This window comes from Dermochelys coriacea, chromosome 1 (assembly GCF_009764565.3).
Source record: "Dermochelys coriacea isolate rDerCor1 chromosome 1, rDerCor1.pri.v4, whole genome shotgun sequence".
Taxonomy (NCBI): Eukaryota; Metazoa; Chordata; order Testudines; family Dermochelyidae; genus Dermochelys; species Dermochelys coriacea.
Window position 1 is genome coordinate 327,327,973 of NC_050068.2, and position 25,994 is coordinate 327,353,966.

Here is a 25,994-nt window from a genome sequence, read left to right on the forward strand (position 1 = left end):
AGCTACAGCTGACTTCGTCGGATGCATTCAGTGGAAAATACAGTGGGGAGATTTATATACACACACAGAGAACGTGAAACAATGGGTTTTATCGTACACACTATAAGGAGAGTGATCACTTAAGATGAGCTATTACCAGCAGGGATGGGGGAGGGGGAAAGGAGGAAAACCTTTTGTGGTGATAATCAAGGTGGGCCATTTCCAGCAGTTAACGTCCGAGGAACAGTGGAGGGTTGGGGGGGGAGAAATAACATGGGGAAATAGTTTTACTTTGTGTAATGACCCATCCACTCCCAGTCTCCATTCAAGCCCAAGTTAATTGTATCCAGTTTGCAAATCAATTCCAATTCAGCAGTCCCTTGTTGGAGTCTGTTTTTGAAGTTTTTTTGTTGAAGGATAGCCACTTCCAGGTCTGCAATCAAGTGACTGGAGAGATTGAAGCGCTCTCCAACTGGTCCTCGAATGCCATAACTCCTGATGCCTGACCTGTGTCCATCCATTCCCCTACGTAGAGACTGTCCAGCCTGACCAATGCACATGGCAGAGGGGCATCGCTGGCACACGACGGCACACATCACACCGGTAGATGCGCAGGTGAACAAGCCACCCATAGCGCGGCTGACATGATTAGGCCCTATGATGGTGTCTCCTGAATAGACACGTGGACAGAGCTGGCAATGGGCTTTGTTGCAAGGATAGGTTCCTGGGTTAGTGGTTCCGCCGTGTGGCATGCGGTCGCCGGCGAGCACCTGCTTCAGGCTGGGGGGCCGCCCGCAAGCAAGGACCGGCCTGCCCCCCAAGATCCGCAAGAGTGACGGGCCATCCCTCAGGACAGGCCGCAGATCCCCGATGATGCGCTGGAGAGGCCCCAGCTGAGGGCTGAAGGCGACAGCCAGCGGCACTCCGCCACCTTCCCCCTTGGGCCCGTCCTGCAGTAGGTGACTTCTGGGCACTCCTCTGGCTCTGCCAAACCACCTCTCCACTTCAGCAGGTGGGTATTGTAGTTGTAAGAATGTATGATAGAGATCTTGTAGGTGTTTTTCTCTGTTTGAGGGGTTGGAGCAAATGTGGTTATATCGTAGAGCTTGGCTGTAGACAATGGATCATGTGGTGTGATCTGGATGAAAGCTAGAGGCATGTAGGTAGGAATAGCGGTCAGTAGGTTTCCAATATAGGGTGATGTTTATGTGACCATCGCTTATTAGCACCGTAGTATCCAGGAAGTGGATCTCTTGTGTGGACTGGTCCAGGCTGAGGTTGATGGTGGGATGGAAATTGTTGAAATCATGGTGGAATTCCTCAAGGGCTTCTTTTCCATGGGTCCAGATGATGAAGATGTCATCAATGTAGCGCAAGTAGAGTAGGGGCATTAGGGGACGAGAGCTGAGGAAGCGTTGTTCTAAGTCAGCCATAAAAATGTTGGCATACTGTGGGGCCATGCGGGTACCCATGGCAGTGTCGCTGATTTGAAGGTATACGTTGTCCCCAAATGTGAAATAGTTATGGGTGAGGACAAAGTCACAAAGTTCAGCCACCAGGTTAGCCATTACATTATCAGGGATACTGTTCCTGACGGCTTGTAGTCCATCTTTGTGTGGAATGTTGGTGTAGAGGGCTTCTACATCCACAGTGGCTAGGATGGTGTTTTTAGGAAGATCACCGATGGATTGTAGTTTCCTCAGGAAGTCAGTGGTGTCTCGAAGATAGCTGTGAGTGCTGGTAGTGTAGGGCCTGAGGAGGGAGTCTACATAGCCAGACAATCCTGCTGTCAGGGTGCCAATGCCTGAGATGATGGGGTGTCCAGGATTTCCAGGTTTATGGATCTTGGGTAGCAGATAGAGTACCCCAGGTTGGGGTTCCAGGGGTGTGTCTGTGCGGATTTGTTCTTGTGCTTTTTTCAGGGAGTTTCTTGAGCAAATGCTGTAGTTTCTTTTCGTAACCCTCAGTGGGATCAGAGGGTAATGGCTTGTAGAAAGTGGTGTTGGAGAACTGCCTAGTAGCCTCTTGTTCATATTCTGACCTATTCATGATGATGACAGCACCTTCTTTGTCAGCCTTTTTGATTATGATGTCAGAGTTGTTTCTCAGGCTGTGAATGGCATTGTGTTCTGCATGGCTGAGGTTATGGGGCAAGTGATGCTACTTTTCCACAACTTCAGCCTGTGCATGTCGGCGAAAGCACTCTATGTAGAAGTCCAGTCTGTTGTTTCGACCTTCAGGAGGAGTCCACCCAGAATCCTTCTTTTTGTAGTGTTGGTAGGAAGGTCTCTGTGGGTTAGTATGTTATTCAGAGGTGTGTTGGAAATATTCCTTGAGTCGGAGACATCGAAAATAGGATTCTAAGTCACCACAGAACTGTATCATGTTCGTGGGGGTGGAGGGGCAAAAGGAGAGGCCCCGAGATAGGACAGATTCTTCTACTGGGCTAGGAGTATAGTTGGATAGATTAACAATATTGCTGGATGGGTTACGGGAACCACTGTTGTGGCCCCTTGTGGCATGTAGTAGTTTAGTGTTCTTTTTCTTTTGTAGAGAAGCAAAGTGTGTGTTGTAAATGTCTTGTCTAGTTTTTGTAAAGTCCAGCCACGAGGAAGTTTGTGTGGAAGGTTGGTTCTTTATGAGAGTATCCAGTTTTGAGAGCTCATTCTTAATCTTTCCCTGTTTGCTGTAGAGGATGTTGATCAGGTGGTTCTGCAATTTCTTTGAGAGTGTGTGGCACAAGCTGTCAGCATAGTCTGCGTGGGGTATGTAGATTGTAATGGATTTTTTACCTTCAGTCCTTTTGGTATGATGTCCATCTGTTTGCATTTGAAGAGGAAGATGATGTCTGTCTGTATCTGTACGAGTTTTTTCATGAAACAATGGGTTTTATCATACACCCCCTTTCCTGCTGGTAATAGCTCATCTTAAGTAATCACTCTCCTTACAGTGTGTATGATAAAACCCATTGATTCATGTTCTGTGTGTGTGTTATAAATCTCCCCACTGTATTTATTTTCCACTGAATGCATCCGATGAAGTGAGCTGTAGCTCACGAAAGCTTATGCTCAAATAAATGTGTTAGTTTTTAAGGTGCCACAAGTACTCCTTTTCTTTTTGCGAATACAGACTAACACGGCTGTTACTCTGAAACCTGTCATTATGCAAGGCACTGAATTTAGCCGTATGGAGTGGAAATCTATCAACTTCATGAAAAGGATTGGCGGAGCCAGGGGAGTGTCCAGAAGTCACCTATTGCAGGACGGGACCAACGGGGAAGGTGGCAGAGTGCCGCTGGCCGTCGCCTTTGGCCCTCAGCTGAGGCCTCTCCGGCGCATCATTGGGGATCTGCGGCCTGTCCTGAGGGACAGCCCGTCACTCTCGCGGATATTGGGCGGGCGGGCCGGTCCTTGATTGCGGGCAGCATCCCAGCCTAAAGCAGGGGCTCGCCGGCGACTGCATGCCACATGGCGGAACCACTAACCCAGAACCTATCCTTGCAACAAAGCCCATTGCCGGCTCTGTCTAAGTGTCTATTCAGGAGACACGTCATAGGGCCTAATCACGTCAGCTGCGCTATCGGTGGCTCATTCACCTGCGCATCTACCGGTGTGATATGTGCTGTCGTGTGCCAGCGATGCCTCTCTGCCATGTGCATTGGTCAGGCTGGACAGTCTCTACGTAGGGGAATGGATGGACACAGGTCAGGAGTTATGGCATTCGAGGACCAGTTAGAGAGCGCTTCGGTCTCTCTGGTCACTCGATTGCAGACCTGGAAGTGGCTATCCTTCAACAAGAAAACTTCAAAAACAGACTCCAACAAGGGACTGCTGAATTGGAATTGATTTGCAAACTGGATACAATTAACTTGGGCTTGAATGGAGACTGGGAGTGGATGGGTCATTACATAAAGTAAAATTATTTCCCCATGTTATTTCTCCCCCCCCCAATCCCACCCCCCACTGTTCCTCGGACATTCTTGTTAACTGCTGGAAATGGCCTACCTTGATTATCACCACAAAAGGTTTTCTGCCTTCTGCGCCCCCCCCCATCCCTGCTGGTAATAGCTCATTTTAAGTGATCTTAATCTGTAGCTCACGAAAGCTTATGCTCAAATAAATTTGTTAGTCTCTAAGGTGCCACAAGTACTCCTTTTCTTTTTGCAAATACAGACTAACACGGCTGCTACTCTGAAACCTGTCTTTATTGTGAAAGTGTAACTTTCAAATGTAGATTTTTTTGTTACATAACTGCACTCAAAAACAAAACAAAGTAAACCTTTAGAGCCTACAAGTCCACTCAGTCCTACTTCTTGTTCAGCCAATCGCTAAGAGAAACAACTTTGTTTACATTTATGGAAAATAATGCTGCCCACGTATTTACATCACCTGAAAGTGAGCACAGGCATTCTCATGTCACTTTTGTAGCAGGCATGCAAGGTATTTACATGTCAGATATGCTAAACATTTGTATGCCCCTTCCTGCTTCAACCACCCATTCCAGAGGACATGTTCCACGCTGATCACGCTCGCTAAAAAAAATCATGCGTTAATGAAATTTGTGACTGAACTCCTTAGGGGAGAATTGCATGTGTCCCATTCTTTTTTACCCGCATTTTGCCATATATTTTATGTTATAGCAGTCTCAGATGATGACCCAGCACATGTTCGTTTCAAGAACACTTTCACGACAGATTTGACAAAAAACAAAGAAGGCACTAATGTGAGATTTCTAAAGATAGCTACAGCACTCGACCCAAGGTTTAAGAATCTGAAGTGCCTTGCAAAATCTGAGAGGCACGAGGTGTGGAGCATGCTTTCAGAAGTCATAAAAGAACAGCGCTCCGATGCGGAAACTACAGAACCCGAACCACCAAAAAAAATTAAATAAATCAACCTTTTGTTGGTGGCATCTGACTCAGATGATGAAAATGAACACGCATTGGTTCACACTGCTTTGGATTGTTATCAAGCAGAACCCATCATCAGCATGCACGTATGTCCTCTGAAATGGTGGTTGAAGCATGAAAGGACATATGAATCTGTAGCGCATCTGGCATGTAAGTATCTTACAACACCAGCTATAACAATGCCATGTGGACACCTGTTTTCACTTTCAGATGGACATTGTAAACAAGAAGCAGGCAGCATTATCTTCCGCAAATGTAAACAAACTTGTTAGTCTGAGCGATTGGCTGGATAAGTAGGACTGATTAGACTTGTAGGCTCTAAAGTTTTACATGGTTTTATTTTTGAATGCAGTTATTTTCTGTACATAATTCTACATTTGTAAGTTCAATTTTCAGGACAAAGATATTGCACTACTGTACTTGTATTAGGTGAATTGAAAAATACTATTTTGCTTTTTACAGTGCAAATATTTGTAATAAAAATAATATAAAGTGAGCACTATACACTTTGTATTCTGTGTTGTAATTGAAATCAATATATTTGAAAATGTAGAAAACATCCAAAAATATTTAAATAAATGATTTTGTATTATTGTTTAACATCATGATAAATCGCAATTAATTTTTTTAATCGTTTGACAGTCCTAGTTTTCTCTGATCAAATGGCGATGAAGTAAAAACAACCTTAATTAAAGAGACTTTAATTAAATATTAATAAATAATTTTACTTAGGTCCTGAAAATCTATTATTACTACAAGTGCTAATATAACTAAGTATCCTGAGGAAGTAACAGAACAACAAGTTGCATCTTTATTACATAAAATTAATGTGGCTATAGAGTCATCTCTGATTCCGCCTCTCCCTTTCTGTGCACATCTAAGTAATTTATTACTATTATAATTATCTGCAAATCCTGTGGCTTCTTCCATAACATTTCTAAGATATGCCTTTTGTCTTTCTTCCCATGTTGCTAAACACTCTCTTTCAGGCCCTCATTATGTCTTGATTACTGTATCCCAGATGTCTTGATTACTGCTGTCCGTGGACCCATGGGGGTTCACAGACTTTGTTTAAGATTTCTAAAAGGATCCCCACCTACATTTGAAATTTCTTAGGGGTCCGCAAATGAAAAAAGGTTGAAAACCACTCCTGTAACCAACTTCTCTCTGTTCTCCCCAATCTTCACATTGCCCCGCTCCATTCCAGATAAACTGTTGCTTCTAGGATTACCTTTCTTGTCCCTTACTCTGGCAATATCTTGCATTTCTTTGAGTCCCTCTACTGGCTGCCTGTTTGCCACTCTGTCAGATTCAGGGTTCTTGTTCTAACCTTCAAGGACCTCCATAACTGTGCCCTTCCCTGCTTAACCGCTCTTAACTCATTGCCACCACTCCCTTCATTCTGGTAGTGATGCTAGCCTTGAATGCCTATTTGGCCTCTTCTCCCTCAGCTTTACTAGTGCTTTCTCTTACCCTACCCCCATATAATGTTCCCCTTGAACTAATCAGTAAGGCCATTGCCCTCTTACTCAGATCCCTTCCTGAGACACATTTGTGCTGCTCTTTATATGATGCTTCATTTGTTTATATTAACAAATAGAGCTTTGGAGCCACTAAGTTGTACATATAATTATGTAACTTTATGATCTTATTTACGATTATCCTTGTCCTTCCTCTGTCATTCTCTCCTGCTGTTTGGTATGTACACATGTGTCTTGTTTCAGTGTAGACTCTGATTCTGCAAGCTGTCCTGAGTGTGCAGACCATTATGCCTAGGGTCCTATCAAATTCACAGCCATAAAAAATGCGTCACGGAGCATGAAATCTGGTCTCCCCCATGAAATCTGGTCTTTTGTGTGGTTTTACCCTCTACTATACAGATTTCACGGGGGAGAAATTTATGACTGACTCAAAATTTATGATTTTTAAAATCCTATGTCCATGAAATTGACCAAAATGAACTGTGAATTTGGTAGAGCTCTAATTATGCCCATGCAGAGCCCCTTTGAATTCATTGGGGCTCCACACAGGTACAGCTGTCCACACATAAGTAACAGCCTGCAGGATCAGGGCTGCAGACCATGAGCTCTTTGGAGGTGGACCATCTCTCCTGAATGTTAGTGCCGCATCTAGCATAATGTGACCTTTGGGCATTACCATAATACAAACTGTGAATAATAATAATCACTTGTTAGCTTTGCTGAATAATATTTTTTTTAAAACATAAAGATGAAATTGGAAAATCATCAAAGTTGTAAAACACAAGCATTTCCAAATAAAAAGTGAAATGAGATGCCTAATAAATGAAATAAAGATTTTAAGTTAAAGTTGAAAATCTTTGTGTATTCAAGTGTTTCTTTACACTGAAGTCTAGTAGTTATTGAGGAGTTAAAGAGCATGAAAATTCATAATTTCAAAAAGGTATATTGATGTACTATCTAATATGTTGTTCATTACATTCTTAAGGTGAAGCAGAAGATCAGGAGGAAAAAGAAGACACAGAAAAAGAAAACACTGAGAAAGATGATGATGTTGAACAGGAACTTGTCAACACAGACCCTACGTGGATAGAATCCCCCAAAACAAATGGCCATATTGTAAATGGCCCATTCTTACTGGAACAACAGATTGAAGATGAAGATGAGGAAGAGGAAGACTGCCCAAACCCTGAGGAGTATAACTTCAATGAGCCAAATGCAAAAAGTGATTATTCTTATAGTAGCTCCTATGAACAATTTAATGGTGAATTGCCAAATGGACGTCATAAAATTCCTGAGTCACAGTTCTCTGAATTTTCAGCTTCAATGTTCTCTGGAGCTTTAGAATCTGTAGCTTGTGGTTCAGCTGTTTCGGAGGGATCATCTGTAACTGAAAGAGACGAGAGCAGCCCATCTCAGGATAGGAGCAGAACAGTTTCAGCGTCTAGTACTGGAGACTTGCCAAAAAGTAAGTACTTGCCGCCTCTTGTAAATGCTTTTGTGTATCTCAGAATTGTAGATGAAATCATACTTTGGAATAGATTGATGGATTTAAATGTTATGATAATTAAATCAGGTATAGGGTTTGTATTTTCTGTATGAATGGCTAACACAAAAAGTGCTGGTTTGGTGAGTGATTTTTAGAGCTAGTTGTGATCTGTTTAGCAGGCTTCATTTAAAAACTGTGTGGGAGGTTAGAGAACACCGGGAGGTTTGTGAATGGCTACAAATATTGTTGTGGAACAGAGCCAGGCATAGTAGTCTTTGAGCATAGTGAATAGCAAATAAATGAGTTCCAGAGAATATTCTGCACTTGCTGAGTTAGAGGATGATGAGACTGGGAAGAAGCAGAGAATAGTAGTCTTAACTAGTGAAGGAAAAGTAAGCATTGAAAAATGATCAGTCAAGGGGAAGGAGAGAGAAGCGGTTTTGATACGTGATTTAATAATGAAATCATGGTTCAGAATCAATGCTTAGATACTACAGTGATGGGCACTATAAAAGAACCATAGATCATTTGATCTAGATAGAGAGAACAGGATGGTACGCTGCCTCCCAGGTGCCAGGAGAAGAAAAATATAAGGACAAAAGAGATGGACTAGATAACTTTTAAAAGGTGTTTTCCCTCTCTAGAAGCTATGCTCCTAGAGAATGCTGGTGAATTTCCATTTAATACAAATCTTTGGAAACTAACACAAGAAACAGATTTGATAGGCTCTGATGACTTTAGGCAGCGGAGAAGAGAAAACTGCAGTCTATTGATGAAGGTTTCTTGTCAGTGGTCTATTGCCAAGAGAAAAAGACCACACTGACAAATGGATGAATGAGGTGATAATGTAGAAAAGAAAGCTTTGGTTTGACAGAGCTTTGTGTAATACCTTCCGCTAAGAGGAAGACTTAGATTAAATGGTCTTTACTTAAGTAAAGGAGTTACCAGTTTTCTTGGTTCAAAACTGAAAGGGCTTTAAACTATAATTTGGAATAGAGTACAGGAGAACTTCTTGCAAAATTTAAAAAAATCTGGCATATACTTCCAGTTTGAGTAATTAAAAAAAAAAGAGAGAGAGAAGGAAGAAAGAAAGTGAGATGTCTGTAACATAGAGGAAATCAAGATTGCACTGGGAGACAATGTTGAGTTACTTGTCCATTATGCTCTCTAGATCTTTTTTCTAGGTCATTGATTTTCAGGATACAGTTATCTATTAGATAGTATGGCCTGCATTCCTTGCTCTTAGATGTATAACTTTGTATTTGGCCGTTTTAAAATCATTTTGTTTGAATGTGCCCAGCTTACCAAGTGATCCAGATCGCTCTGTATGACTACCCCATATGTATGATTACCCTTTATGACAGTGGCTGATGCCAGATGTTTGAGAGAATGTAAGAACAGGGCAATTATCAAATGATCCATTCCCAGTTCTTAAGTCTTAGCTTCTGATGGTCAGAAGTTTAGGGACCCCTGGAGCATGGGGTTGCATCCTTGAGTATTTTGGCTAATAGCCATTGATGGACCTATCCTCCATGAATTTATCTAATTCTTTTTTGAACCCAGTTATCCTTTTGGCCTTCACAACATCCCCTGGCAACAAGTTCCATAGGTTGAATTTGTATTATGTGAAGTAGCACTTCCTTATGTTTGTTTTAAACCTGCTGCCTATTAATTTAATTGAATGACCTTGGCTTCTTGTGTTATGTGAAGGAGTAAACACACACTTCCTTATTCACTTTCTCCCCACCATTCATGATTATATGTCCCCCCACCCTGAGTCGTCTCTTTTCTAAGCTGAACAGTCGCAGTCTTTTTAATCTCTCCTCGTATAGAAGTTGTTCCATACTCTTGATCATTTTGTATCCCTTCTCTGTACCTTTTCCAATTCCAATATACCAGGCAAATTGGGTGAAACAATAGTAAAGAACAACATTATCAGGGCATATCAAGTGGGGTCCTGCAGTTCTGTTCAATATCTTCACCAATGATTTAGATAATGGCATATAGAGTACACTTATAAAGTTTGCAGAGGATGCCAAGCTGGGAGGGGTTGCAAGTGCTTTGGAGGATAAGATTAAAATTCAAAATGATCTGGACAAACTGGAGAAATGGTTTGAAGTAAATAGGATGGAATTCAATAAGAACAAATGCAAATTATTCCACTTAGGAAGGAACAATCAGTTGTACACATACAAAATGGGAAATGATTGCCAAGGGAGTACTGCAGAAAGGAATCTGGGGGTCCTAGTGGATCACAAGCTAAATATGAGTCAACAATGTAATGCTGTTGCAAAAAAAGCAAACATCATTCTGGGATGTATTAGCAGGAGTGTTGTAAGAAAGACATGAAAAGTAATTCTTCTGCTCTATTTTGTGCTGATTAGACCTCAACTGGAGTATTGTGGCCAGTTCTGGAGGCCACATTTCAGGAAGGATGTGGACAAATTGGAGAAAGTCTAGAGAAGAGCAACAAAAATGATTAAAGGTCTAGAAAGCATGACCTGTGAGGGAAGACTGAAAAAACTGGGTTTGTTTAGTTTGGAGAAGAGAAGACTGAGAGGGGACATGATAAAAGCTTTCAAGTTCATAAAAGGTTGTTACAAGGAGGAAGGAGAAAGATTGTTCTCCTTAACTTTTGAGGATAGGACAAGAAGCAATGGGCTTAAATTGTAGCAAAGGCAGTTTAGGTTGGACATTAGGAAAAACTTCCTAACTGTTCAGATGGTTAAGCACTGGAATAAATTGCTTAGAGAGATAATGGAATCTCTATTATTGGAGATTTTTAAGAGCAGGCTAAACAAACACCTGTCAGGGATAGTCTAGATAATACTTAGTCCTGACATGAGTGCAGGAGACTGGACTAAGGAGAATCTCAAGGTCCCTTCCAGTCCTACGATTCTATGATTCTGTTAGCTTTTTTGAGTGTTGCAGCACACTGAGCAGATGTTTTCAGAGAACTATCATTGATGATTCCAAGACCTCTTTCTTGAGTGGTAGCAGCTAATTTAGACCCGCATCATTTTGTATGTATAGCTGGGATTATTTTTTCAATTGTGAATTTCTTTGCATTTATCAACATTGAATTTCGTCTGCCAGTTTGTTGCCTAGTCACCCAGTTTTTTGAGATCCCTTTGTAATTCTTCACAGTCAGCTTTGGACTTTACTATCTTGAGTAATTAATATTGTTTGCAAATGTTGCCACATCACTGTTTACACACCTTTTTCCCGGTCATTTATAAATACATTGAACGGCACTGGCTCCAGTATACCTCTCTGGGGAACCCCACTATTAACCTCTTTCCATTGTGAAAACTGACCATTTATTCTTACCTTTTGTTTCCTAACTTTTAACCAGTAATGAATCCATGAAAGCACCTTCCCTCTTATCCCATGACTGGTTAATTTGTATAAGAGCCTTTGGTGTGAGACCTTGCCAAAGACTTTCTGAAATTCCAAGTACACTGTATCCACTGGATCATCTTTGTCCGCATGCTTGTTGACTCAGAGAATAGTAATAGATTGGCAAGGCATGATTTCCCTTTACAAAAGCCTTTCGACTCTTCCCCAACATATTGTGTTTGTTTATGCGATTGATAATTTGTTCTTTACTATAGGTTTTTTGCCTGGAACTGAAGGTGCGCCTGTAATTGCTAGTATCACCTTTGAAACCTTTTTTATAGATATCAGCATTACATTAGCTATCCTCCAGTCATCCGGTACAGAGGTTGATGTAATTAATAGGTTACATACTGCAGTTAGTAGTTCTGCAATTTCATGTTTGAGTTCCTTCAGAACTCTTGGTGAATACCATCTGATCCTGGTGAGTTATTACTGTTTAATCTATCCGTTGGTTCTAAAACCTACTCTTAATGACGCCTCAATCTGGGACAGTTCCTCAGATTTGTTACCTAAAAAGAATGGCTCAGGTTTGGGAATCTCCTTGACATCCCTTTGCAGTGAAGAGGATGACAAAAAATTTTTACAAAAAGATGAGGCACAATTTTATAATTCAGCAACTATAACAGCAAAACATTTTAGATAAGGTTGTAGGAAATTAAAAGCAAAGGAGAGACTTTTCTTGGCTTCTAATCCAGACCCCAAACCAGAAAGTTTCTGCAGATCCCTTGTATAAAAGGTGCATAGGAGGAAGACTTCAGGTCAAATCCTGGCCCCATTCCATTCGTTGGGAGTTTTGCCACAGACTTCAGTGACTCCGGGATTTTACCGGTGGATGTTTTGATCTGTCTCAGTTACCTAATGGTAGATTTATTGGTAACTTCAGTCCTAATAAAACAGTGGGAGAGATGGTAAGAGGAGAAATCTGTAACTAGATAGGGGGAAATATGGAAGTTCATTGGGCATGAGCATTAGGTTTGCGCAAGCATCATCCCAGGCATAGATACTCAATTTTAAAATTAGTGGATTAAATGACTACCAGAGCCTCCTCCTCCACCTCAAAGCCCTCATCCCTGGCTGCAGCCCAGAGCCCCTCCCACACCCCAATCTCCTGCATCAGACCGGAGTCCCCTCCTGCACGCTGAACCCCTCGGACCTACTCCCCATCCCCCACCTGCACACCAAACCTCTCATCCTTGGCCCCAACTCAGAGCCCACACCCCCAGACAAAACCCTCACCCTCTCCTGCACCCCAACCCACTGCCCCAGTCCGGTGAAAATGAGCTATTGAGGGAGAGTGAGGGGATAGAGTGAGCGGGGGTGGGGCCTCAGAGAAGGGGTGGAGCAGGGGCGTGGCCTTTGGGAACAGGCAGGGCAAGTGCAGTTTTGTGCAGTTAGAATGTGGGCAACCCGACTACCAGGAGATGCAACTTAAGGCAGGAGTCTGTCCCCCATTCCATCGTCCAGTCATGGTTTCCCTCCAGCGGAACCACCAATAGATCCATCCCTTGCAGAACAGCCTGAAATTTTAGTCATTATCTTCCTGATCACCATCACCAGTGGTTGTCATACTGCTATCTCCCAAATCTCTTGCAGGCTAGGATACAACTTTTATAATACGTTGCACTAACACCACCATGCATAATTCAGTAGGGATTTCTCCCCTTTTCCTTGTTTGTATTTCCCCACCCAATTAATATTGGGGTGCCCTTCTCCCATAGGTTACTAGGCCTTTTATTTCAAGCTTATTAGAATATACATCAATGAGTTACCATGGCACTTTTGTGGTCAGACATTTGCAGATGATCATAACTTAAAATATTCCAAGCTAGCATCTTTTGGTACCTATCATCAGTTTAGTGATTACAGTATTCTGTTTTATGATCTACGGCTACTTGTGGTTAGCTGCATATGCCAAGGCTTTAGGGTCTTCTGCCTTGTTTATTTAAACCATTGTATTACAGGCCTGAGGCCTATAGGCTCATTGCTGTATTGTTTTAACTTATACCTATGCCTTACCAAGCAAATACCTACAGTTAAATCCAAATCAAGATAGTTAAATCCAAAGCCTACTGCAAGGAGATCTCACAAAAATGGCTGATGAGGCAACAAAAGAAAACAATGACAGCATAGCTGCCTGCCTCAAATGTTTACAAGACCACAGGCAGCCCTCAGCTATCCACCCCAAATGCATTGTCAAACTCATCCATTTCATCCTCACCCATAACAATTTCACATTCAACAGCACTTCGTCCAAACCGTGGGAACAACCATAGCATGCCAATGTGTCAACCTTTCTTTGGGCTACATTGAAGAACAATTTGTGGACAAATGCACCATGAAACAAATCATATACCTGAGATACATCAATGATATTTTCATCCTCTGGACAGACAGGTAAACTCCCTCATAGATTTCCACTACAATTTCAGCAACCACCATCCTTCAATTAAACTCTCTCCCACACTAGCATCAATTTGCTGGAAACCACAATCAGTTTCAGCAATTGGAACCCTACAAACAACCATATACAAGAAACCCACGGATCACCACATTTAGCCTCATAGATCCAGTAACCTGCCAAACACACCAAGAAATCTGTTACCTACAGCCAGGTACTTAGATGCCACAATATGCTCCAAGGAGAAAATCTGAGATACACACCTTATCACTGCTTTCTCCAAACAAGGACACTGCATCAGAGCGGTAGATCACGTCATGGATCAGGCTACCCAAATACCCTGAGAGAATCAACTTCAATACAAAAATAAAACACCCATAGTTGTCACCTACCCCCCCCCACTGGAACCTATACGGGGTATCTTCAAACTTTAACAACTTATGCTCAATGGGGACCCCATCCTGAAAGAAATCTTTCCTTCACTCCCACTTCAAAATACCCCCCTAGTCTCTCTAAACTCATCATCATCAGAAGCAAGCTCTCTACAGACCAGAACACACCAACTCAAAGCATCACCAGACCCTGCCAGAACAACAGATTCAAAACCTGCAGACATTATCTCCACTACTACAATGTTCAACACCCCCACAACACGCAACACAAGCTCCATGGATTCTACACGACTATCCCATGTGGAATACCTCATCCAGCGCACTAAATGCCCCAGTAACAACTATGTAAGGTGAAACCAGACAATACTACGCTCCCAAATGAACTCTAACAGAAAAATGATAAAAGACAAAAACACCACATCACCCGTCAGTGAACACTTTTCACAAAACAATCACTCTATATCTGACCTATCAGTCCTCAACTTCAAAGGAAACCTGCACAACACTTTCAAAAGATGAGCCTGGGGGTTAAATTCATTACTCCGCTGGACACTAAAAATCATGGACTGAACAGACACACTGGATTTATGGCTTATTACAACAAACTGTAACCCGCTAACATCCTTATTTTGTCCTGTGATTTCAGAGGTGTCTCTACCTTGAATGGTCCAGTACAATATGTGTTAAGTACTTATGCTGCAGCTAAACAATCAGTTCCACCTTGCATTTTGTTGTGATGCTGGAAGTTCCTTTCCCAGACCTGAAGAAGAGCTCTGTGTGTCTCGAAAGCTTGTTTCTCTCACCAAAAGTTGTTGATCCAATAAAAGATACTACCTCACCCACCTTGCCTCTCTAATATCCTGCGACTGGCATGGCTACAACTACACTGCATGGGCAACAAAATGGCAGATGAAATTCAGTGTTATATCGAAAATATGCACATTGAGAAAAAATAATCACAACTATACGTACAAAATAAAGGCTTCTAAATTAGCTCTTACCCCTCAAGACAGTCTGTAAGCCTGTGATTGCCAGAAGCTGGAATTGGATAACCGGGGATGGATCGCTCAATATATTGCCCTGTTCTGTTAATTCCCTCTGAAGAATCTGGCACCAGCCACTGGCACCAGGCAGGATACTGGGCTAGATGGACCATTGATCTGACCCAGTAAGGCCCTTCTTATGTTCCTAGCCTTTAGTTCAGAATAGCTAATTACCAATCACTGTTGGCTAAATATGATTATTTGAACTATTCCAAATTCCTGGACTTCATTGACAAATTTCTGCACTAAGAGGGATCACAATTCCAGGTTCTCATTGAGTATGGCAAGTTGATTGCCAGGATCACTTTTCAATCAGTGGTTGATGCAGCAGATACATCTTCAAGGTCAATGGCAGCAGCTGTTGTGATGTACTGTGAATCATGGCTTCACGCTTTGGGGTTTCCCAGGAGGTCCAGAACATCATGGAGGAGATGGATCACTTGAAATTGCCCTATTGTGTTTGTTCCGTCTGAAGCATCTGGCTCTGGCCATGGTGAGAGACAGAAAACTGGGCCACATAGACCTTTGGTCTGACTCAGTATGGCACTTCTTATGTTCTTATGATTCAGGAATCTTGGATTCTAGTCCAGATTCTGGAGGGGAATGGTCTGTGGTTGTCAGTGACCCTTCTACGCATCGCCTTTAGTCTGTCCTTCTGCCAGTCATATGTCTCCCCAACCCCACAGTCCCAGTCTCCTTGCCCAGCCAGTCCTAATTCCCTCCTGAAGGCTACCCAGTGAGTCCAGTCTCCATCCCCAGCGTCCTCAGCCCACTTTCCTTCCCAGGTACCCTGCCTGGGAATTCCAGTATCCTTCTCTGATCTCAGTCCCCCCGTCCCACTGCTTCCAGTCCTTCCACCCAGGTTCCTTATTCCGCAATGCTTAGCCAGCCCAAATCTAATTCCTCTCCTCCCACCCCAGCTCCTCATCTGATTTGGCTCCTAGTCATTGTTCCCCCTTCTTCTCCCACTAGTTCACTCCCAATCCCCCCGCCCTCCACTGCCTGTTTGTCCCAGTCATTTATCTCTCCCGCCACCCACACATTGGATTCTTATCCCCTCTGCTTTGGAGTCAGGCTGCAGTTTTTTCTACACTGTCCAGGAGCTGGGAGATGGGGGGCATGCATTAAGACACAGAAGATATAATCTCCCTGTCCTCAGTTCTGCTGCTACAGCAGCTAGGAGCAGCAATTTCATGATAAGCTTCTGCTCAGCTCCTGCATTCCTGGGAGGTAGCATGCTTAGTGCAAATGAAAAACTGTCAAAAAATGTAGCTACCAAAGTATACCTTATACAGCGGAGATGTGAACTAAGATTTTTCAGAAGGTTATGGATTGGCCATGTTTGGGTGCTTTTTCATTGAGACAGCAAAAGGCGCATTGCTCAAGTGCGGTACAGCAGTCAATGCTCAAGCCTTAATTTGTCAGAAAGTGCCTTAGAGTGAGGTTAATTGGAAGCTTCTTATAGTATCCAAGCCCCAATTTGAAATATGAGGGTTCCTACCAAACTGAAAGATGAATAGAGGTTCTGTTGAATTTTTGGCCCTTATATTGGAGGTTTAAAATTAAATGCTTCTGCCAAGGATTTCTGAAGTAACTAGTGATTTTGGGGTTTCATTATTTGGGTGCTCTTGTCACAAAAGAGGCGTTTTCTGGACTTTTAAGTGTCATGCCACTTGATGGCATCACAAATTTGGCATGTAGATTAAGTAGTTTTGAAAATTGTGACCTGGATACTATGAGTGCCTATGAGTGTATCCTGATGTGGGCATTTGAAGAATACTATCCTGATATCTATTAGAAAAGTGAAAGAAGATGGGTCCTTTGGGAGCACTTTATGTTTAGATATTTTGTGGATTTTTTAGCTTTCTTTTCTCTCTGTTTGAATACGTTCATTCTAGGGTTGTTGATTAATCGCAGTTAACTCACGCAATTAACCCAAAAAAGTTAATCGTGATTAATCGCACTGTTAAACAAAGAATACCAATTTAAATATATTAAATATTTTTGGATGTTTGTCTCCATTTTCAAATGTAGTGATTTCAATTAGAACACAGAATACAAAGTGTACAGTGCTCACTTAATATTATTTTTGATTACAAATATTTGCACTGTAAAAATGATAAAAGAAATAGTATTTTTTCAGTTCACCTCATACAAGTACTGTAGTGCAATCTCTTTATTGTAAAAGTGCAACTTACAAATGTAGATTTTTTTTGTTACATAGCTGCACTCTAAAAACAAAACAATGTAAACCTTTAGAGCCTACAAGTCCACTCAGTCATACTTCTTGTTCAGCCAATCGCTAAGACAAACAAGTTTCTTTACATTTGCAGGAGGTAATGCTGCCCTCTTCTTATTTACAGTATCACCTGAAAGTGAGAACAGGCATTCGCATGGCGCTTTTATAGCCGGCATTGCAAGGTATTTATGTTCCAGATATGCTAAACATTTGTATGCCTATTCATGCTTTAGCCACCATTCCAGAGGACATGCTTCCATTCTGATGATGCTCCTTTAAAAAAATAATGCTTTAATGAAATTAATGACTGAACTCCTTGGGGGAGAATTACATGTCTCATGCTCTGTTTTACCCTCATTCTGCCATATATATATTTCATGTTATAGCAGTCTCGGATGATGACCCAGCACATGTTCATTTTCAGAACACTTATTGCAGATTTGACAAAACACAAAGAAGGTACCAATGTGAGATTTCTAAAAATAGCTATAGCACTTGACCCAAGGTTTAATAATCTGAAGTGCCTTCCAAAATCGGAGGAGGAGGAGGTGTGGAGTATGATTTCAGAAGTCTTAAAAGAGCAACACTCCGATACAGAAACTACACAATCCAAACCATCAAAAAAGAAAATTAACCTTCTGGTGGTGGCATGTGACTCAGATAATGAAAATGAACATGCGTTTGTCTGCATCACTTTTGGATTGTTATTGAGCAGAACCAGTCTTTGGCATGAACGCATGTCCTCTGGAATGGTGTTTGAAGCATGAAGGGAAATATCAATCTTTAGTGCATCTGGCACGTAAATATCTTGCAACGCCGGCTACAACAGTGCCATGCGAACGCCTGTTCTTACTTTCAAGTGACACTATAAAGAAAGAAGCAGGCGGCATTATCTCCTGGAAATGTAAACAAACTTGTTTGAGCAATTGGCTGAACAAGAAGTAGGACTGAATGGATTTGTAGGCGCTAAAGTTTTACAATTTTAAATTTTTGAGTGCAGTTATTTTTTGTACATAATTCTACATTTGTAAGTTCAACTTTCATGATAAAGATACTGCTCTACAGTGCTTGTATTAGGTTAGTTGAAAAATACTATTTTTTGTTTTTTACAGTGCAAATATTTGTAATAAAAAATAAATATAAAGTGAGCACTGTACACTTTGTATTCTGTGTTGTAATTGAAATCAATATATTTGAAAATGTAGAAAATATCCAAAAATATTTAAATAAATGATATTCTGTTGTTGTTTAACAGTGCAATTAATCACAGTTAATTTTTTTAATTGCTTGACAGCCTTAATTCATTTTTCAGAGTAGCAGCCATGTTAGTCTGTATTCGCAAAAAGAAAAGGAGTACTTGTGGCACCTTAGAGACTAACAGATTTATTTGAGCATAAGCTTTTGTGAGCTACAGCTCACTTCATCGGATGTATTCGATGAAGTGAGTTATAGCTCACGAAAGCTTATGCTCAATTAAATCTGTTAATCTCTAAGGTGCCACAATTACTCCTTTTCTTTTTAATTCATTCTGTATACTACAAAATGGATTCAGAATGAAAGGTGTAATAAACTGAACAGGTTAGTCAGACACCTGTTAGGAATTATCTAGATAATCATAGAAATGTAGGACTGCAGGAACCTTGATAGGTTATCTAATCCAGTCCTCTGTACTGAGTCAGGACTAAGTATTAGCTAGACCATCTCTGATAGGTGTTTGTCGAACCTGTTCTTAAAATCCTCCAGTGCCAGAGATTTCACAACCTTAATTAATTAATTAATTAACCACCCTTACAGTTGGGAAGTTTTTCTTAATGTCTACTAATGTCTACCCTAATTCTTCCTTGCTACAATTTAAGACCATTACTTCTTGTCCTGTTCTGTCCTCAGTGGTTAAGGAGAACAATTTATCACCTGTATCATTATAAAAACCTTGTACATACTTGAAGACTGTTATCGTGTGTCGTCTCCCCTCCCCCAGTCTTTTCTTCTCCAGACTACACAAACCCAATTTTTTCAGTCTTTCCTCATAGGTCATGTTTTCTGACCTTTAATCATTTTAATTGTTGTCTTCTGGACTTTCACCAATTTGTCCACATCTTTCTGAAAGTGTGATTCCCAGAACTGGACACAATACTCCAATTGAGGCCTTATCAGTGCTGAGTAGAGTGAAAGATTTACTTCTGATGTCTTGCTTACAAAACTCCAGTTAATATATTCCCAAATAATGTTTGCCTTTTTTGCAACAGTATTATCTTGTTGACTCATATTTAGTTTGTGATCAGCTATAATTTCCAGGTCCTTTTTTGCAGTACTCCTTCCTATGCAGTCATTTCCCATTTTGTAATTATGCAGTTAATTATTCCTTCCTAAGTATAATAATTTGCATTTGTCATTATTGAATTTCATTCTGTTTATTCCAGACCATTTCTCAAATTTGTCAAGAACATTTTGAATTCTAATTACATCCTCCAAAATGCTTCTAGCCCCTCCCTGTTGTGTATCATCCACAAACTTTATAAGTGTACTCTATGCATCATTTATGAAGATATTGAGTAGAACCTGACCCAGGATATATCCCTGCAGGACCCCCCTTGATATGCCCTTCCAGCTTGATTGTGAACCACTGATAACTAATCTCCTGGTATGCTTTTCCAGCCAGTTATGCATCTACCTTATAGTAGCTTCTTCTAGGCTATATTTCTCTAGTTAGTTTATGAGGTCATAGATTCATAGATACTAAGGTCAGAAGGGACCATTCTGATCATCTAGTCCGACCTCCTGCACAGCACAGGCCACAGAATCTCACCCACCCACTCCTACAAAAAAACCTCACCTATGTCTGAGCTATTGAATTCCTTAAATCATGGTTTAAAGACTTCAAGGAGCAGAGAAGCCTCCCTCAAGTCACCCATGCCCCATGCTACAGAGGAAGGCGAAAAACCTCCAGGGCGTCTCCCATCTGCCCTGGAGGAAAATTCCTTCCCAACCCCAAATATGGCGATCAGCTAAACCCTGAGCATATGGGCAAGATTGACCAGCCAGATACCCAGGAAATAATTTTCTGTAGTAACTCAGATCCCACACATCTAATATCCCATCTCAGGGGATTACTCCTATTTACCCTGAATATTTAAAGATCAATTACTTACCAAAATCCCATTATCCCATCATACCATCTCCTCCATAAACTTATCGAGTAGAATCTTAAAACCAGAAAGATCTTTTGCCCCTACTGCTTCCCTTGGAAGGCTATTCCAAAACTTCACTCCTCTGATGGTTACAAACCTTCGTCTAATTTCAAGTCTAAACTTCCTGGTGGCCAGTTTATACCCATTTGTTCTTGTGTCCACATTGGTGCTGAGCTGAAATAATTCCTCTCCCTCTCCTGTATTTATCCCTCTGATATATTTAGAGAGAGCAATCATATCTCCCCTCAACCTTCTTTTAGTTAGGCTAAACAAGCCAAGCTCCTTAAGTCTCCTTTCATAAGACAAGTTTTCCATTCCTCGGATCATCCTAGTAGCCCTTCTCTGTACCTGCTCCAGTTTGAATTCATCCTTTTTAAACATGGGAGACCAGAACTGCACACAGTATTCTAGGTGAGGTCTCACCAGTGCCTTGTATAATGGTACTAAAACCTCCTTATCCCTACTGAAAATGCCTCTCCTGATGCATCCCAAAACCGCATTAGCTTTTTTCACAGCCATATCACATTGGCAGCTCATAATCATCCTATGATCAACCAATACTCCAAGGTCCTTCTCCTCTTCCGTTACTTCTAATTGATGCGTCCCCAACTTATAACTAAAATTCTTGTTATTAATCCCTAAATGCATAACCTTACACTTCTCACTATTAAATTTCATCCTATTACTATTACTCCAGTTTACAAGGTCATCCAGATCCTCCTGTATAATATCCCGATCCTTCTCTGAATTGGCAATACCTCCCAGCTTTGTATCATCTGCAAACTTTATTAGCACACTCCCACTTTTTGTGCCAAGGTCAGTAATAAAAAGATTAAATAAGATTGGTCCCAAAACCAATCCCTGAGGAACTCCACTGGTAACCTCCCTCCAACCTGACAGTTCTCCTTTCAGTAGGACCCGTTGCAGTCTCCCCTTTAACCAATTCCTTATCCACCTTTTGATGTTCATATTGATCCCCATCTTCTCCAATTTAACGAATAATTCCCCATGTGGCATGGTATCAAATGCCTTACTGAAATCTAGGTAAATTAGATCCACTGCATTTCCTTTATCTAAAAAATCTGTTACTTTTTCAAAAAAGGAGATTAGGTTGGTTTGGCACGATCTACCTTTTGTAAAACCATGTTGTATTTTGTCCCATTTACCATTGACTTCAATGTCCTTAACTAATTTCTCCTTCAAAATTTTTTCCAGGACCTTGCATACTACAGATGTCAAACTAACTGGCCTGTAGTTACCCAGATCACTTTTTTTTCCTTTCTTAAAAATAGGAACTATATTAGCAATTCTCCAATCATTCGGTACTACTCCCGAGTTTACAGATTCATTAAAAATTCTTGCTAATGGGCTTGCAATTTCAGGTGCCAATTCCTTTAATATTCATGGATGAAGATTATCTGGGCCCCCCGATTTAGTCCCATTAAGCTGTTTGAGTTTTGCTTCTACCTCAGATATGGTAATATCTACCTCCATATCCTCATTCCCATTTGTCATGCTACCATTATCCCTAAGATCCTCTTTAGCCTTATTAAAGACTGAGGCAAAGTATTTGTTTAGATATTGGGCCATGCCTAGATTATCTTTAACCTCCACTCCATCCTCAGTGTTTAGCGGCCCCACTTCTTCTTTCTTAGTTTTCTTCTTATTTATATGGCTATAGAACCTTTTACTATTGGTTTTAATTCCCTTTGCAAGGTCCAACTCTACTTGACTTTTAGCCTGTCTCACTTTATCCCTACATGTTCTGACCTCAATTAGGTGGCTTTCCTTGCTGATCTCTCCCATCTTCCACTCCCTGTATGCTTTCTGCTTCTTCTTAATCACCTCTCTAAGATGCTTGCTCATCCAGCTTGGTCTACAACTCCTTCCTATGAATTTTTTCCCCTTTCTTGGGATACAGGCTTCCGATAGCTTCTGCAGCTTTGATTTAAATTAATCCCAGGCCTCCTCTACCTTTAGATCCATAAATTCTTCAGTCCAATCCACTTCCCTAACTAATTTCCTTCATTTTTGAAAGTCAGCCCTTTTGAAATCAAAAACTCTAGTTGCAGATTTATTTTTGTTAATCCTTCCATTTAGTTTGAACTGAATTAGCTCATGATCACTTGAGCCAAGATTGTCCCCTACAACCGTTTCTTCTATGAGGTCCTCACTACTCATCAAAATTAAATCTAAAATGGCATCCCCTCTAGTCGGTTCAGCAACTACTTGATGAAGGAATCCATCAGCTATCGCATCTAGGAAAATCTGAGCCCTATTATTATTACTAGCACTGGTCCTCCAGTCTATATCTGGGAAGTTAAAGTCTCCCATGATCACGCAGTTTCCATTAGTATTTACTTTATTAAAAACATTAAAAAGGACTCTGTCCATATCCAAATTAGATCCCGGAGGTCTATAGCACATCCCAAGGTCATGTGATAGAGTGTCACAAACCTTACTAAAATTGAGATGCATCATATCTACTGCTTACCCCCATCCACAAGGCTTGTTACCCTTTCGAAGAAGGATATTAGGTTCATTTGACATGATTTGTCCTTGACAAATCCATGTTGTCTGTTACTGATCTCCTTATTGTCTTTTAGGTGTTACAAATTGATTGAGTATTTTCTCCATTATCTTTCCGGGTATAGAAGTTAAGCTGACTGGTCTAAAATTCCCTGGGTTGTCCCTATTCCCCTTTTTATAGCTAGGTACTGTGTTTGCCCTTTTCTAGTCCTATGGGATCTGTCCCATCCTCTACAAGTTCTCAAAGATAATCGCTAATGTCTGGCTCACAGATCTCTTCAGTCAGTTCCTTAAATATTCTAGGATGTATTTCATCAGTCCCTACTGGCTTGAAGACATCTAACATGTCTAAGTAATTCATAAATTGTTCTTTTCCTATTTTAGTCTCAGATCCTTCCCCATTTACACCAGTTTTCACTATGTATATTCTCCAATCACAGCTAACCTTTTTTGGTGAAACAAAAAAGGCATATAACACTTCAGCCATTGCTGAGTTTTCTGTTGTTATCTCTCTCTCCTGGTTGAGTAATGGGCCTACCCTGTCCTTAGTCTTTCTCTTCCTTCTAAAGTATTTGTAAATGTTTTGATGGTATCCTTTGTGTCCCTAGCTAGTTTAATTTCATTTTTTGTCTTCACCATTCTACTTTTGTCCCTACAAGCTTGTGCTTTTTTTTATATTCATCCTTCATAATTTGACCTAGGGTTTCCACTTTTTATAGGACTCTATTTTGAGTGTCAGGTTATTCAGGATATCCTGGTTAAGCCAGGGGGTCTCTTACCATACTTTCTAGCTTTCCTATGCATTGTGTTTGTTTGCTTTTGTGCCCTTAATAATGTCTCTTTAAAATACTGCCAATTCTCCTGAACTCCTTTTTCCCTTGGGGATCTTTCCTACCAATTCTCTTAGTTTGCTGAAGTCTGCCTTCTTGAAGTCCGTTGTCTTTATTATGATGTTTTCCATTTTACCATTCCTTAGGATTATGAACTCTTATCGTTTCACGATCACTTTCATATAAGTGGCCTTCTTCCTTCAAATACTCAACCAGTTCCTCCCTTTTTGACAGCATCACATCTAGAATAGCCTCTTCCCTCATTGCTTTCTCCATGTTTGGAAATAAAAAGTTGTCTGCAATGCATTCAAAGAACTTGTTGGGTAATCTGTACCCTGCTGTATTATATTCCCAACAGATGTCTGGCTAGTTGAAGTCCACCCATCACCAACAAGTCCTGTGTTTTGGATTATTTTGTTAGTTGTTTTAAAAAAGCCTCATTCACCTCTTCTTGCTTATTAAGTGATTTATAATAGACACCTCTCATGACATCACCCTTAGTTTTTTATATCCCTTTTATCCTTACCCAAAGACTTTCAACGGGTCTGCCTTCCACTTCTATTGCAACCTCAGTGCAAGTGTATGCATCTTTCAAATACAAGGAAATACCTCTCTTTTTTCCCTGCCTGACATTCCTGAACAAGCTCTACCCTTGTATGCCAATATTCTAGAAGTGAATTATCCCACCAAGTTCTGAGATGCCAATTGTATCATAACTGTGGTTATTCACTCGTATTTCTAGTTCTTCCTGTTAATTCCCCATACTTGTAGCATTAATATACAAACATATAACATGGTCAGTAGATTTCCCCTCTATATTCCCTCTTGTTTCTCCTTTGTCCTAGCTGTGATTGCCTATGTTCCTCCCAGCTTCCAGTCCTTCCTCAAGGTCTCCATGTTTTGGATTTACCTGTGGGCTTTTGTCTCCTATTCCTGTCAAACCTAATTTTAAGCCCACCTTAGAATCATAGAATATCAGGGTTGGAAGGACCTCAGGAGGTCATCTAGTCCAACCCCTTGCTCAAAGCAGAACCAATCCCCAACTAAATGATCCCAGCCAGAGTTTTGTCAAGCTTGACCTTAAAAACCTCAAAGGAAGGAGATTCCACCACCTCCCTAGGTAACCTTACCAGGTTAGCCAGTCTGTATCCAAAGATACTTTTCTTCCTTGATAGCTGGACCCCATCTCTGCTCAGTGGTCTTTCTCGGAAGAGCATCCCATAGTCAAGGAAGCTGAAGCCCTCATGGTGACACCATCTGTGCAGCCATGCATTTACTTCCTGGATGTGTGTGTCTGTGCCTGAGCCCATGCCCTTGACTGGAAGGATCAATGAGAACACCACCTGTGCCCCCAGTTCCTTCACCCTCACTTTCAGAACATTGTAGACACTTCTGATCTGCTCAGGGTCATATGTTGGTGTATCATTAGTGCCCACATGTATGAGCGGCATGGCATAACAATCAGGGTTGGAGGATCCTCCGCCATCCTTCTGTAATACTTAGTCCTGCTTCAGTGCAGGGGACTGGACTAGATGACATGTCCTACATTTCTTGCAGCCCTACATTTCTGTGATTCTATGATTATTTCATACCAATTCAGTGGACTAAAAAAATAATTCTTATCAATCTGTTTAAAAACACAAGCATATTAAATCTTCTATTATAAAGCTGTCTTTTGAAATTTAAAATGTGTAATAATTTTAACTAATTAGTACAGCATCGTAGAGTTTAAGGCCAGCAGGAACCACCAGACCATCTAGTTCAGTGGTTCCCAAACTTGGTTCGCGGCTTGTTCAGGGTAAGTCCTGTCGGGCCACGAGATGCTTTGTTTACCAGAGCGTCAGCAGGTACGGCTGCTTGCAGCTCCCAGTGGCCCAGTTCGCTGATTCTGGGCAATGGGAGCTGTGGGAAGGGGTGGCCCGACCCCATATATGGTGATCAGTTAGACCCTGAGCATGTAAGCTTGATTTAGTTGGGGATTGGTCCTGCTTTGAGCAGGGGGTTGGACTATATGACCTCCTGAGGTCCCTTCCAACCCTGATATTCTATAATTCTAAGCAAGAACCAGCCAGCCAAGTACCTGAGAGAGAGAATGCTCAGAGCTCTGGCCCTCCTTGTCCA

The 25,994-nt window shown here is 41.2% G+C and overlaps 1 protein-coding gene across 16 annotated transcripts in view; it reads left to right on the forward strand.

Moving 5' to 3' along the window:
• The window catches only part of SRPK2 (SRSF protein kinase 2), a 307,828-nt gene that overhangs the window by 236,681 nt on the left and 45,153 nt on the right, over positions 1-25,994 (forward strand). For all 16 annotated transcript variants that reach the window (XM_043497309.1, XM_038401052.2, XM_038401083.2 and 13 more), the window contains one exon: positions 7,355-7,834. In XM_043497309.1, the coding sequence (XP_043353244.1) occupies positions 7,355-7,834 (480 nt within the window). The remainder of the gene's footprint in view (positions 1-7,354; positions 7,835-25,994) is intronic.